Below are 12,408 nucleotides of genomic sequence, written 5' to 3'. Positions count from 1 at the left end.
GCATCGGCAGGCGGACTGTCAACCACTGCGCCACCAGGGAGCCCTCATTGGTATTTTGATAGTGATTGCGCTCAATCTGTAGATCACTTTGGACGTTTTAACAATATTAATTCTGCTAATCCATGAGCATGGAATATCTTTCCACATTTTTGTGTCTTCTTCGATTTCTTTCAGTGTCTTACAGTTTTCAGTGTACAGACCTTTCACCTCCTTGGGTTAAATTTTTTCCTAGGTATTTTATTCTTTTTTATGCTACTGTAAATGGGATTGTTTTCTTAATTCCTTTTTCTGATAGTTCATTGTTAGTGTATAGAAACACAACTGGTTTTATGTATGGATCTTCTTTCCTGCGACTTTACTGAATTTGTTTCTGCAGCTTTTCTTTTCATCCTTCCCGCAGGTGTTTTATGCAGAGCAAAAGCTTTAGTTGTTTGTTTGTTTTTTTAATATGTATTTATTTATTTATATTTTGGCTGTGCTGGGTCTTAGTTGCGGCACACGGGACCTTTTAGTTGAAGCATGTGTACTTCTCAGTTGCAGCGTGTGAACTCTTAGTTGCGGCATGCGTGGGGGATCTAGGTCCCCGACCAGGGATCGAACCCGGGGCCCCTGCATTGGGGGTGTGGAGTCTTACCCACTGGACCACCAGGGAAAGCTTTAGTTTTAGTTTTGATGAGCTCTATTTTATCAAGTTCTCACTTAAGGGATTATGCTTTTGACGTTAAGTCTAAAAACTCTTCACCTTGCCCTAGGTTCCGAAGATATTCTCCTACTTTTTTCCTAGAAGTCTGATAGTTTTACATTTAAATCTGTGATCTATTTTGAGTTAATTTTTTTGTGTAAGGTATGAAATTTAGATTGAAGTTGATTTGTTGGCCTATGGATGTCCCCAGAAGGGTTTTACAGAGAAAGAAATAGCCCCAGAGAATAAATACCCAGGATCACATAGTAAGGGATTGGGAGAACTGGACTCAGAGCCAGGTCTGTGTGCTCCCTCCTGTGATATCAGCATCTGAACTGGCTCCCAGGGATAAGCCAGGCTTGCTTGGGAGTGGGGAGCACCTTGATTACCTCTCGGGTTGGTGTGTCCAATGACCAGCTTGGAAGAGGGTCATTTAGTCAGTCAACAAACACAGGCAGAACCTGCCACCCATTGGCTTGTGCTGTGCGCTGTTGGAGTCCAGGCTCCTCCATGGGCCTCATGGTCACAGTCTATCGAGAGGCAGGAAGGACACAAGTCACAGAGTTATTGGTGCCGTGGAGGGTGTTTCCTCAAAGCCTGTAGAGCCCAGACATCTGCAACGAGCTGGGAGGAATCAGTATGAGCTCCCTGGGTTTGAGAAGGGTGTTCCAGGGAGAGGGTACAGCGAACACAGAGGCCTGGAGTTGAGGGTGAAATTTTGGTGGTGGTCAGGGTGGCCAAGTGGGCAGAGGCTGTAGTGCACAGTTAGAGTCCCTTGCTCCCTCCTGCAGGCGATGGAGGCCACAGGAGGCTGTGAGCAGGGAGGATAGTGGGCAGAGTCCCGGTTTTAGGGGAGGTGGGTTAGAGGGGGGAGGTGGTGCAGCTCCCCTGGTCCCCAAGCCCAGTGGCTGGACTTGGCATTGGCCGCAGGGAGGGAGGACGTGGGGGGCAAGGAGAGAGGCAGCCCTCAGGCTTCTGGCGTGGGCCTCGGCTGGGTAGGGGTGCTGATGTCAAGGTGGAACCCAGCGGGGAGCTCCCAGGCCCGTGGAATCCGGTACTCAGGCGAGGCCAGGCCCCTTGCCCAGTCCGCTGGTCCCCCTGGCCTGGGGCTGCTCACTCCTGAGTTGGCACAAATGGGGACTTTGTTTGGGTGGCAGCACCTCTGCTCCTGTCACAAAGGAGAGGTGGTTCTTGCTTGCTGCTTAGGCAGGCAAGCCCGAGGTGCCCAGAGGCAAGGCCCCATCCTGGCAGCCTGGAATGGGCTGCAACAGGCCGAATAAACTCAGCCAGAATCTCCTGACTTGGGCTTTTTGAGCCATTATGTGGCCGTGACACATCACCTGTCCCTTCCAGGAGGGCTGAGTCCTCCAGGTGCCAGAGCCAGCCAGTCCAAGCCCAGAACCTGTCACCTGCCCCCACCTGAACCCCAGTGGCCCCAGAGTCCCACCGTGGGACCCCAGGCTCTGTCCCGGGTCTGACTATGTGTCCTAGGAAAGCTATGCCCTTTCTGCTCCTGAGTTCTCTCATATGCATAGCTGTGGGTGGGAGGTGGTAGGGTAGGGCAGCTGGATCAAACAGTGCCTGAACTCCTCCATAGCTCTTTGTGGGGTCCTTTCTCCCTTTCCTCCTCTCCTTCTGTGCCTTTCCCCTTGTTCCCAACCATTCACTTGTTTACTCATTCATTTATTCACAACTGTTCACAGAGCACCTCCTTTGGGCCCAGCCCTGGACAGGGTGATACCTGGGAGAGGAGATGATTCAAAGCCAGTGTCCGCCCTTGGGGAGCTCCCGGTCTGGTGGAGGGCGTAAAATATGCAAACAAACAATTGTGATTCAACCCTGGGCTTTAGGAGCCGTTGGGAGGAAGCTACTCTGCCTTAGGGGGTGGGGACAAGCTGTGGAAGCCGTCGGAGAGCAAGCCCTTGGCAGCAGGCCGTGAAGCAGGAGGTGAGCAAGGGTAGGGACAGAGCAGCAGGAGGAGACTGCGTATGCGAAGGTACAGAGGCGTCAGCATGCTGGGCGCGTGTGAAAAAATGCAAGCAGGTCGGGGTGGCCAGCGCACGGTGCTGGGATGACAGGACCTGGGACCAGTTGTCCAGGGCCTCGAATGTCATGGAAAGGACTTTTTTCCAGGAAGCCGTGGGCTCTGGGGGTGGAGGCGGAGAGGGGGTTCCTGAGAAGTAAGTGATGTGGGCAAAGCGGTGGCTTTGGAAGGATGGAGAGGATGGAAGGGAGGCCGTGAGGAGCTGGTGCCCACCTTGTGGCAGGAGGGAGGACGGTGGGACACACTGAGCCGGAGGTGCCAGGGGTGGGGGCCTGGCGGGGCAGATGCCCTGGAAGCCTGGCGCTCAGGGACGTGGGTCATGGGGGAGGGGGGTGATGCCGCTCCAGCCCCTCTGGCCCCGGGGAGGGGGCCTGAGACCCTCCACGGTGGGTTGGGCATCTAAGGAGCGGCGTTAACCCAGGAGTGCCCGGTCCGTGCAGGGGCTCCAAGTCATGGAAACATCAATGCCCACGCGTGGAAACGTTACCCCCCAAACAGGCCCCTGTGCCTGAGCGGCTGAGCGATGGCTGCTGTTTCTGAACTTTCCCCGTAATCGCATCTCTGCGTTTGCTTGCTCTGCGCATTCCTCTGCGGGCCCTGCTGAGAATCCAGGGGGGCAGGGGCCAAAGGTGTTTAAAGAGTGTTTCCCAGGGGCACAAGAGCACTTGGGGTCGACCCTAGGTCTGTTACCTCTGCCCGCTCTCCGGGAGCCAGGCCCCCCGCCCTCAGGCCCTGAACAGGGTCAGGCTCCAGCGTCTGGTGGGGGAGTCTGGGATTTCGGATTCAGGCCAGGTCTGGGCCATCCACTCATTCCTTGTTCACTCAGAGGGCGAGCAGTGGGTGCTGCCCCTGCCACGGGGGAGGGTCTGCAGCAGAACCACCTCCCGTGCCGACAGCCCCAGTTGTCCAGGGGAGGTGAAGTGTTGAAAACGAGTGCTGAGGGGGGAGGGGGTCATGGGGGAGGGGGGTTATTTCAGATGGAGGCGATGACTTCTGAGCCGCCCCTGGGAAGGCCTGGGAGAGCAGCACCCAGCACAAAGGCTCGGGTGGGAGGAGGCTGGGGTGTGGGGAGAGGGGCAGGGAAGGAGACCAGCCTGAGGAGCTGGGAGTCTGGAGGGTCTTGTACGGAGCTCTGGGCTCCCTTCTTGTTTGAGGGGTCAGCCCGGGTGGGGGGCCTCCACCTGCCCCTCTGGGGAAGAGGGCTGGGGGCAGGAGGTGGGGGGAGGGAGACCAGTGCCCAGAGGGGCTCAGACGGTGGATGGATGGCTCACCTGGGCAGGGCCGGCCTGCAGCGGGGCCAGCCTGCAGCAGAGCCGGCCTGGTGTGGGACAGGGAGCCTGGGTCATGGGATGGGCAGGAGGCTGGAGGAGAGGGTGTCAAGGGCCAGAGTAGTCTCTGAGGCTGGCCCCCGCCTCGTCACCCAGGCTGGGAAACTGAGGCCCAGGGCCGAGCGGCCGCTGGTGGCAGATGGTGACAGAGCAGGTGCGCCAGGCTCCTGTCCTCAGCCCGGGGCTTGCCCACCCCAGGGAGGGCAGGCGGGGGGCGAGCGGGGGACACTAGGCATTCCTCTCACGCAGATGACGTGGGCTGTGTGGTGCCCTCTGAGTGCCTGCGGGCCTGCGGGGCCGAGATTGGCTGCTCCAACATCGCCTACCCCAAGCTGGTCATGGAGCTGATGCCCACAGGTGAGGCTCCAGCTGGGTCCGGGGAGGAGCCCTGGGGGCGGTGGAGCCCACTCTGACCCAGCGTGACTCTGTGTGACATCCAGGTGGGATGAGCAGGATGTGAGGAAAGTAATAATAATAGAAAACGCACAGGGCACCCAGCGTGCACCGGGCACCACGCCCAGGCGTCACATGCCGCTGACTCGTGTCCTCTTCTCAGGAGCCCTGGGCACTGTGATCATCATTCCCACTTTAATTTTTTTTTTTTTTTGGCACGCTGCACGGCATGTGGCATCTTAGCTCCCCGACCAGGGATCAGACCTGTGCGTGCCTCCTGCAGTGGAAGCGTGGAGTTTTAACCACTGGACCACTAGGGAAGTCCCTCATCATCCCCACTTTAGAGATGGGGACACTGAGACCCAGGGTGCCCTGGCCAAGGTCGTGGCAAGTGAGCTGCAAAGCTGGTTCTGAACTTGGGCGGTCTGCCCCCAGGGCTCATCCTCTTAGCCGGTGCTGGCCCGTCCCTCCAGAAAGGCTGCCACTGTCTCCTCTTTCAGGCCTGCTGGGTGTTAGGCCCTTTCACAAACTGCTTCTTATGTAAGGTTATGAGGCAGAGTTCTTAGCTGCGTTTCACAGATGGGGAAACTGAGGCACAGAGAGAGGAAAGTGGCTGAGACGCAAACCCAAGTCTCTCTGGCCCCAGATCCACTGCTGACTCTGCTGGGGACCCAGGAGCCCCAGGCCCACCTTGAGCCTGCTGCCTCTGCAGACCCCTGAGACCCTGCAGGCCAGAGAACATGGGGCAGATTTTGGCCTTTCCACTTTCCCTGCCAGTCTGATGTGGGATGGTGAGTTCTCAGTCACAGGAGGTGTGCAAGCAGAATACATGGCAAGGGACATCCCACCTAAGCAAAAAGAGGAGCCGACTTTCCTCTGCAACCTGGTTTCACCTCCGGGTCTTCAGTGTCCCCCCACCCCCATGGGAGCTTTCTGGCCCCACCCTGCTCCTCCCTCCCTCCTGGACCAGACCTGGGCTCTGCCACTTGCTGGCTGAGATATTTGGGGCCAGTCCCTTCCCTGCCCGCAGCTTCAGTGTCCTCATTTGTAAATTGGGGATAATGACACTTACCCACCCCTCAGCATGGTTGCTGGGATTAAACGCAGCTGCACAGGGAAACTGACCAGCACAGGGCTTGGCTGCACTGTAGCTTCCCACCCCAGGGCCTCGTCTGCCCCTTCTGTTCTGGGGGCTCGCTGACACCCAGCCGTTGTTGGGACATAACCCCTCTCCAGGCCTTGAGCTCCCTGTGTGAGAAATGGGAGGAGAATAAGCCCCAAGTTAATCCACCTCCCTGAGCAAGGGAAGGAGGTTGGAGAAATGTCTGGGGGAAAACCATGATATAACTCACTTTCCTCTGGGCCCCATCTCAGTCACCCTAAGTGAACAGAGAGGGCCATGGGATGCCTGGAAGTCACACAGCAGGTCAGATACAGAACCAGGGCCAGGCAAGCAATGGCACCTGCAAGTCTGAGCCCTCAGGGGAGGTGGCTTATCCTGGGGTGGGGGAAAGGGGTGTGGAGGACAGACAGGGAATCTGCAGAGGTGGAAGAGGTGCTTAGACACTTGAAGAAAAAGCACAGGAAGCCTTGGAGACAGACTCGAAGTGAAGCCCAGAGAGGGGAGGCAACCAGCCTGAAGCCACACATCACTGAGTCCTCCGCACACTCAGCCCCTCTCAAGCCCACGACCCCCGGCAGGTTTTGCACAGCAGGGCCTCGCCCACCTCGGTGGGGGCCCCTTATTCGTTTTCAGCCCATGACCGGGGTGGCTTTTCTCTCCTCTTTGGGCAGCCACATCTCCTCTCTCACAGAGCCAACAAGACAGGGTGGCCACTCACAGGAAGTAGCAGGAAACCCCAGGCCCTGGTCCCCTGGGCCCTGCCCAGGGCGGGGCCTCCAGGCTGAGGGTCCCGTCCAGGCTGTCCTCACTCCCCCACCCCACCCCTAAGTTCTGCCTCTGGCCTGCTGTGCATCCCTGAGCAACTCTCTTCCCCTCTCTGAGTTTCCACCTCCTCACTGTCAAATGAAGTCTGGGTGTGAAAGTGCCCTGTCAACTGGAAGCTCCGTAGAAGCGAGAGGCTGAGAACAGATCCCTGTTGCCAGCAGCCCGCAGGCTCGGGCAGCAGACGTGGGAGCCCTGCCGTTGTCCCCAGCCTCCCATGTCGGGGTCTCTCTCCCACCACCTCCAACCCCCCCACCTACTCCCTCCTGGGCCTCCACCTGCAGGGACTTGGAGGGGCCTCAGACGGCGGGGCCTGGGCAGGAGGGCTCCTGGGGGCGGGGACGCAGCCCGGGCAGGGTCACAGTGGCCCCTGTCCCCCCAGGCCTGCGGGGGCTGATGATCGCTGTGATGATGGCTGCTCTCATGTCATCACTGACCTCCATCTTCAATAGCAGCAGCACGCTCTTCACCATGGACATCTGGAAATGGCTGCGGCCCCGTGCCGGGGAGCGGGAGCTGCTGCTGGTGGGACGGTATGTGGGAGGGGCTGGGAGGAGGGCTTCCCCGGCCACACCACCAACCCATGAGGCCCCAGCAGAGTTGGGCTTTGAGGGATGAGTAGGAGTTTGCCAGTTGGAGAAAGGACGACACCAGGAAGGAGAGGAGAGAAGAGAGCAAAACATTCTACCCCCCCCACCTTCCACATCGCTCTCCTGGCCACCCCTTCACAGCCACAACCCCCATCTTGGATGCATCTCTTACCCCAAGTGGAATCTCTGAGGGAATCTGCCAGGGAGAGCCCCCTTCCTTAACCACGCAGAGATCTGCCTTCCCAAGGTCTGAGCCCCTAGTCCCCCTGACAGTTCCCAGCTGCCCCAGAGAGGGCCAGAGCCAGCACTCAGGTGTGGCCACACCCACACCATAGCTGTCCCTCTAGCCCCTGCGCCCCTGGCCCCACTGAGCTTCTGCCCACTTCCTCCGAGCCCCACCTGTCCCCTCCTTATTACCTTGATGACTCACCTGATCTTTCTAGACTCTGCTCAAGTGCCCCTCCTCCAGGCAGCCCACCCTGATACCTCTGACCAAGGAATGAGCCCCCTCCCCTCAAAGCCTCCCACAGGAACTATAGCCTCGCTCCCATAGCACATGTAGGCCTTGTCGGTCCCACTGGTGTCCCGATGCCCCTCCCCATGGGGGGAGGGGGGCTGTGCCTGGCACAGCCCTCCACCCCCAAGCTTGGCCGAGTAGCCGGGAGTCCTTTAGGGGTGAAACTCAGTGATGGATGAAGAGGAGTCGATGCCCTCTCAGGAGTCCCACCCTGCCTGTCTCCCTCCAAGCCATGCAGCCCCCACTGTGCCGGTCGAGGGGGACCCCGCCCTCTGGTGCTGGGCTTGGCAGCAGTGCCCCCTCCAGCCGGGAGCCTGTGGTGCCCATCCTCAGGGTGGGGTCTCCTGGAGCTCCAGGCAGTCATCCCCGTGATGCAAAGCAGCCGGCCTCTGTTGGGACATGCCGGCTGGCAAGTGTGAGCTCAGCTGCAGCTCAGACCTCCTCCAGAACAGGGAGCCTCTCCCTCGGCTTACCGGCAGCTTGTGTCAGCACCTGGACCACCGCTCCCAGCCCCTGTTGGACCGGCTCCTCCTTGAGCCCCTCCAGCCCTGGCTTCCCGGGAACTGGGGCCCGGACGTCCTCCTGCCGCCCAGGGTGTGCCTCGGCCCCCTGGCCTGGACACTGGTAGCCTCAGTCCCCCCTTGGCGGCTCCACGTCCCCTGCCTGCTACTTCCCAGCCTCCCGCTCCCACCTGAAGCCAGAGTCCTGAGCCGGTCTCCCCTCTATTCCAGCTCAGCCCCCACAGGGCACCCTTGACCCTCCTTCTCACCCATCCACCCAGGCAAGCCCACCCCGGGCCCTGCCAGCCTGCCTGTGGGCACCCGGCTGTGTGATGTGGGTTGGGCTGCTCACCCTTTCTGGGCCCCAGTTATCTCAGCTGCCAGGCCGGTGGGGTGGAAAGGGCCCAATGCCGGCTGTGCGGCCAGGGTTTAGCCCTACCACGCCTCCGTCTTGAAGCACCAGGACAGCCCCCAACACCTCCAGCTTGCTTCCTGCCTAACGGCACTGTTCACACTGTGTTTCCAGCTGTGTGGGCTCTGGATCTTTGGAGCCTCAGTCCAAGGAGAGATGGGACTCCCAGACCGCAGGGCAGCAGAGGGCCCCCTGAGCCTGGGATGAGGCCATCACGGGGATGCTGGGGACCCCCCCACCCAGGTCTCCTCAGGTTGGGGGGCCAGAGGAGCTATCATAAGCCTGGGGGCGTGACCACCTCATGCCTGGGGCCCCGATCTTTGCCAGCCCCCAGCCCCACTCCCCAGTCCTCCCCTGCAGCCCCTTCTGTCCACCCTTCTCTGTTATTCAGTCCACTACTGCTGGCCCTCCCTGGGACCCTGCATCAAACTGGGCAACATAGGGGACCCAGAGAGGTCTCAGAGCCCCCCCAGCCCTTGAGGGACTCCCCTGCAACCGTGGCTGCAGCCCAGGGGCAATGGAGGGGGCCGGTCATCCTGATGGCAGAGTGGTGGGGGGGGGCAGGGTGTCAGGAAGACTTCCTGGAGGAGGAGGGTCTTGAGCTGGGCCTTGGTGGACAGGGGGGTTTTGCTGGGGGAGGGGTTGAGAAGGGCATTCCAGGCAGAAGGAACAGCCTCTGGGTTTGGGGTCCCTCTGACAGCCTGGTGGTGGCTGAGTCATCAGACCAAACCCAAAAGGGCAGTGAGAGGGCCAGGGCCCCACTCTAGGTCGGGCTGGAGAGCACCAGCCCCGCGAGAGATGCTGAGTCTGGTGTTGGACACGGGGCCTGTTGGAGGAGGGCGGAGTGGAGCCTGCCTGTGCCTTTGAAGCGGGCAGCACTGGCTGCCTGCCAGGCGGAGGGTTAATTAGCCCTAATCAAGGGGGTGCCTCCTTCCTCCACCCTCTCCCTCTGGCCTGGAAGGGAAGGACAGGAGGCAGGCGGGCCCGCCCCAGCTGCACACATGGCCTCTGTCACTCCTATTGTGCTTGTCCGGGGTTCCAGGGAGTCTCACGCATCACCCACCTCTGAGGGTGAGGGGCGTCCAGCTGACCCAGGACACAGCCGAGGGGCTCTCAGCCAGGGAGGAACATACGGACACCTCGCCCCAGCTCTGTCCCCTTAGCCAGGTTCCATACCCCTTCAAAGCTGCAGGGTCCCCTCCTCCAGGAAGCCTTCCTGGATGGACGCTTCCTCTGGGCTCCTTCAGCACTGCCCTGAGTGCAGAATAACAGGCTCATCTGTTTTCTTTGCTCCACTCTGGGTGCTGGGCAGGGACCAGGCTTGCTCGTCACCAAGTCTGGGTCCCTAAGCCAGCACCCTGCTCTCCGGTGGGCTCCTCATGCATGCCTTGTGGAGGAACGAGTGAAGGGTGTCCCTGCTGCGGGGGTGGGGGGGCACGCCCAGCAGGAGGCAGGCAGGAGCTGAGAGGAGGATTCCACGCAGGATGGGGCAGGGAAGGGGCTTCACAGCTGAGACTGCTGGGCTTCAAACCTTGCACTCCGGCTGGAGGTCGCCCAGTAGTGGATGTGAGTCCACAGCCAAGAGCTGTAGGGGGTGGGGGGTGCCAACCAGAGGCCATGGCTCCTTCAAAGGCCCACCAGGGTTAGAGGAATGCTGGGCGGTCAGTCTGGCCTGAATGTGAGGGCAGGGGGTCGTTCATTCAGTCAAGGATGTGTATTGAGCACCTACTGTGTGCCGGGAGAGGCAGCAGTGGACTGACAGGGTGAGGCTGCGGCCACCGTGAGAGGGAGACGGACAGCAAGCACAGAGGTTGGGACGGTGCCTTGAAGGTGGGCAGGAGACCCGGGGGGCCACAGGGGCCACTGTGAGACCCCAGGGATGAGCGGGAGAACACAGGCTGAGTCAGGGGTGGCTCCTGCCAGCGGCAGGGAGCCATGGAAGGGTCTGGAGAGGGCAAGATGGGCCACATCCCTGGAGGAGTGGACAGGGGCCAGGGAGGAGGCTAGAGTTGGAGCAGCAGGGGACGGATGGAGAGCAAGCCTTAGGGACCGGTGGGAGGCGAGGGAGGGCTGAGGAGAGGTCTCGAGGGACGGCCTGCCTGCTGCCGCCCGCAGGCTGGTCATTGTGGTACTCATCGGCGTGAGTGTGGCCTGGATCCCGGTCCTGCAGGGCTCCAACAGTGGGCAGCTCTTCATCTACATGCAGTCGGTGACCAGCTCCCTGGCCCCCCCGGTGACCGCGGTCTTCGTCTTGGGCATCTTCTGGCGGCGGGCCAACGAGCAGGTGGGGATGGGGAGAGCTGGGGTGGGGCTGGGTGCACATCTCCCCCTGCCGCCTGTGTGCCTGGGTCGGGGGTAACCCTGGCCTTCCTCCCAAGGCCCCAGCTGCCCTGCCTTCTCCCCCCAGGGGGCCTTCTGGGGCCTGATGGCGGGGCTGGCGGTGGGTGCCACCAGGCTGGTGCTGGAGTTCTTGCACCCAGCCCCGCCCTGCGGCCACCCCGAGGAACGACCTGCCATCCTCCACAGCATCCACTACCTGCACTTTGCCGTGGCTCTCTTCGTGCTCAGTGGGGCCGTGGTGGTGGCTGGGAGCCTGCTGACGCCACCCCCTCAGGGCATCCAGGTGAGCCTGTCCTGACCCCTGACCCTCTCTGACTCAGGAATTTTCTAGCTCTTGACCCATAGCCCCATGTGGCCCTTTTTGAACTTGGCTGCCCTCTTTCCATCACTGACCCCTGATCCCGTCTGGGCCCACCCCCATCCCGCCACCCTCACCCTCACTCTTCCCTGCAGATCGAGAATCTTACCTGGTGGACCCTGGCTCAGGACCTGCCCTCAGGAGCCAAAACAGGTGCGTGTGTGACCCTAAGGTGCTCCCTCTCACTCCCACCCACAGCGGGGCTGGAGGCAAGGGCCCCGGTTGGGACCCTGTGGCCCTCATCTGTCCCCTCCTCCCGCCCCCTCCAGGTGACCACCGAGCATCCCAGAAACATGCCTTCTGGGCCCGCGTCTGTGGCTTCAACGCCATTCTCCTCGTGTGTGTCAACGTCTTCTTCTACGCCTACTTTGCCTGACACTGTCCCCAGATGCCCCCTTCCCCACCAAGGATACGGAGGCCCAGAGGAGGGTGGTGCCCCTTGTGGCCACAGGGCAGGTCAGTGCCCGGGGGGCTGGCTGAGCCAGCAAAGCAGGAGCTCTGAAAAATTAGGGAGGAAATGGGAAAAAAGAATGTGTGATGCTTCAAAAATAGTAGTCGTAATTGGAAAGAAAATGAGATTTCTGATGAGCATCCTTCTACTCTTTTACTGTTTTTATTTTGAGTTCACGGGCCCAGGTTGTGAGCAGCGAATCTGCCAGAGCTCAGGGCTCCAGGGTCTCGGGCCAGCGCTGGGCAGAGGGAGCCCCTCTCCGCCCCCATCCCACCTGCTGCCCTCTCCCTGCTCACCGCCCCTCCACCACCGGCCTGGCATTCAAAGCCCTTTCCGAGCCCCGAGGGCCCCAGGCTCCCCTGCTTAGGACCGCGCTGACGGCCCCTTCCCCGTGGACACCTTGCCTTTCCTCAAACTGGGGCTCCACCGAGGCTGCCCGCCCCATTCTGGATGCTGCTGGCCCTCAGAGCCCAACTCTGGCCGCAACTCCCCACCTGGCCTGTAGTCCCCCACGCTTCCCGAGGCCCTGGTCTGGGCAGAACCTGGGCCTGAACAAGTAAGAGCAGGTGCAGCTATGTCTCCCAAGTGGCCACGTCCAGGGCTGGCCCCTCAGAGCTTGTCCGTCCCGTGGGGCCAACGGAAGAGCAGCAGCCTCCGTTTCTTTCACCCTTGCCCGCCCTCCCTCAGGGCCTCCAGCCTCCCCCGAAGTGTCTGTGGTGGGCAGGGGCGTTGGATCCCAGGTGGAGCCCAAAGTCTCTGAGTCTGTCCAGCAAGTCCAGGCACAGGTGTGCGGGGCCCTGGCCACCTCCCCAGTAGCCAGCCTTTGGGGCTTTTGGATGGAGGGGACG

General features: G+C 60.8%; 1 protein-coding gene across 2 annotated transcripts in view; it reads left to right on the top strand.

Annotated features, from left to right (window-relative positions):
• Positions 1 to 11,697, top strand: part of SLC5A10 (solute carrier family 5 member 10) — a gene marked incomplete at its 5' end in the record, with an annotated part of 54,351 nt that extends 42,654 nt beyond the window's left edge. The window contains 6 exons of one of the 2 annotated variants that reach the window (XM_081218771.1): positions 4,262 to 4,411; positions 6,775 to 6,925; positions 10,527 to 10,695; positions 10,819 to 11,034; positions 11,205 to 11,262; positions 11,379 to 11,697. In XM_081218771.1, the coding sequence (XP_081074897.1) occupies positions 4,262 to 4,411; positions 6,775 to 6,925; positions 10,527 to 10,695; positions 10,819 to 11,034; positions 11,205 to 11,262; positions 11,379 to 11,485 (851 nt within the window). In that variant the 3' untranslated portion in view covers positions 11,486 to 11,697. The remainder of the gene's footprint in view (positions 1 to 4,261; positions 4,412 to 6,774; positions 6,926 to 10,526; positions 10,696 to 10,818; positions 11,035 to 11,204; positions 11,263 to 11,378) is intronic. The other variant, XM_081218772.1, reaches the window with a different exon arrangement.
• Positions 11,698 to 12,408: the final 711 nt, after the last annotated feature.

The sequence above is a fragment of the Mesoplodon bidens genome, assembly GCF_964165515.1.
Source record: "Mesoplodon bidens genome assembly, chromosome: 19".
Classification (NCBI taxonomy): Eukaryota; Metazoa; Chordata; class Mammalia; order Artiodactyla; family Ziphiidae; genus Mesoplodon; species Mesoplodon bidens.
Note: the sequence above shows the minus strand (reverse complement) of the source record. Positions and strands in the feature narration are given on the sequence as shown.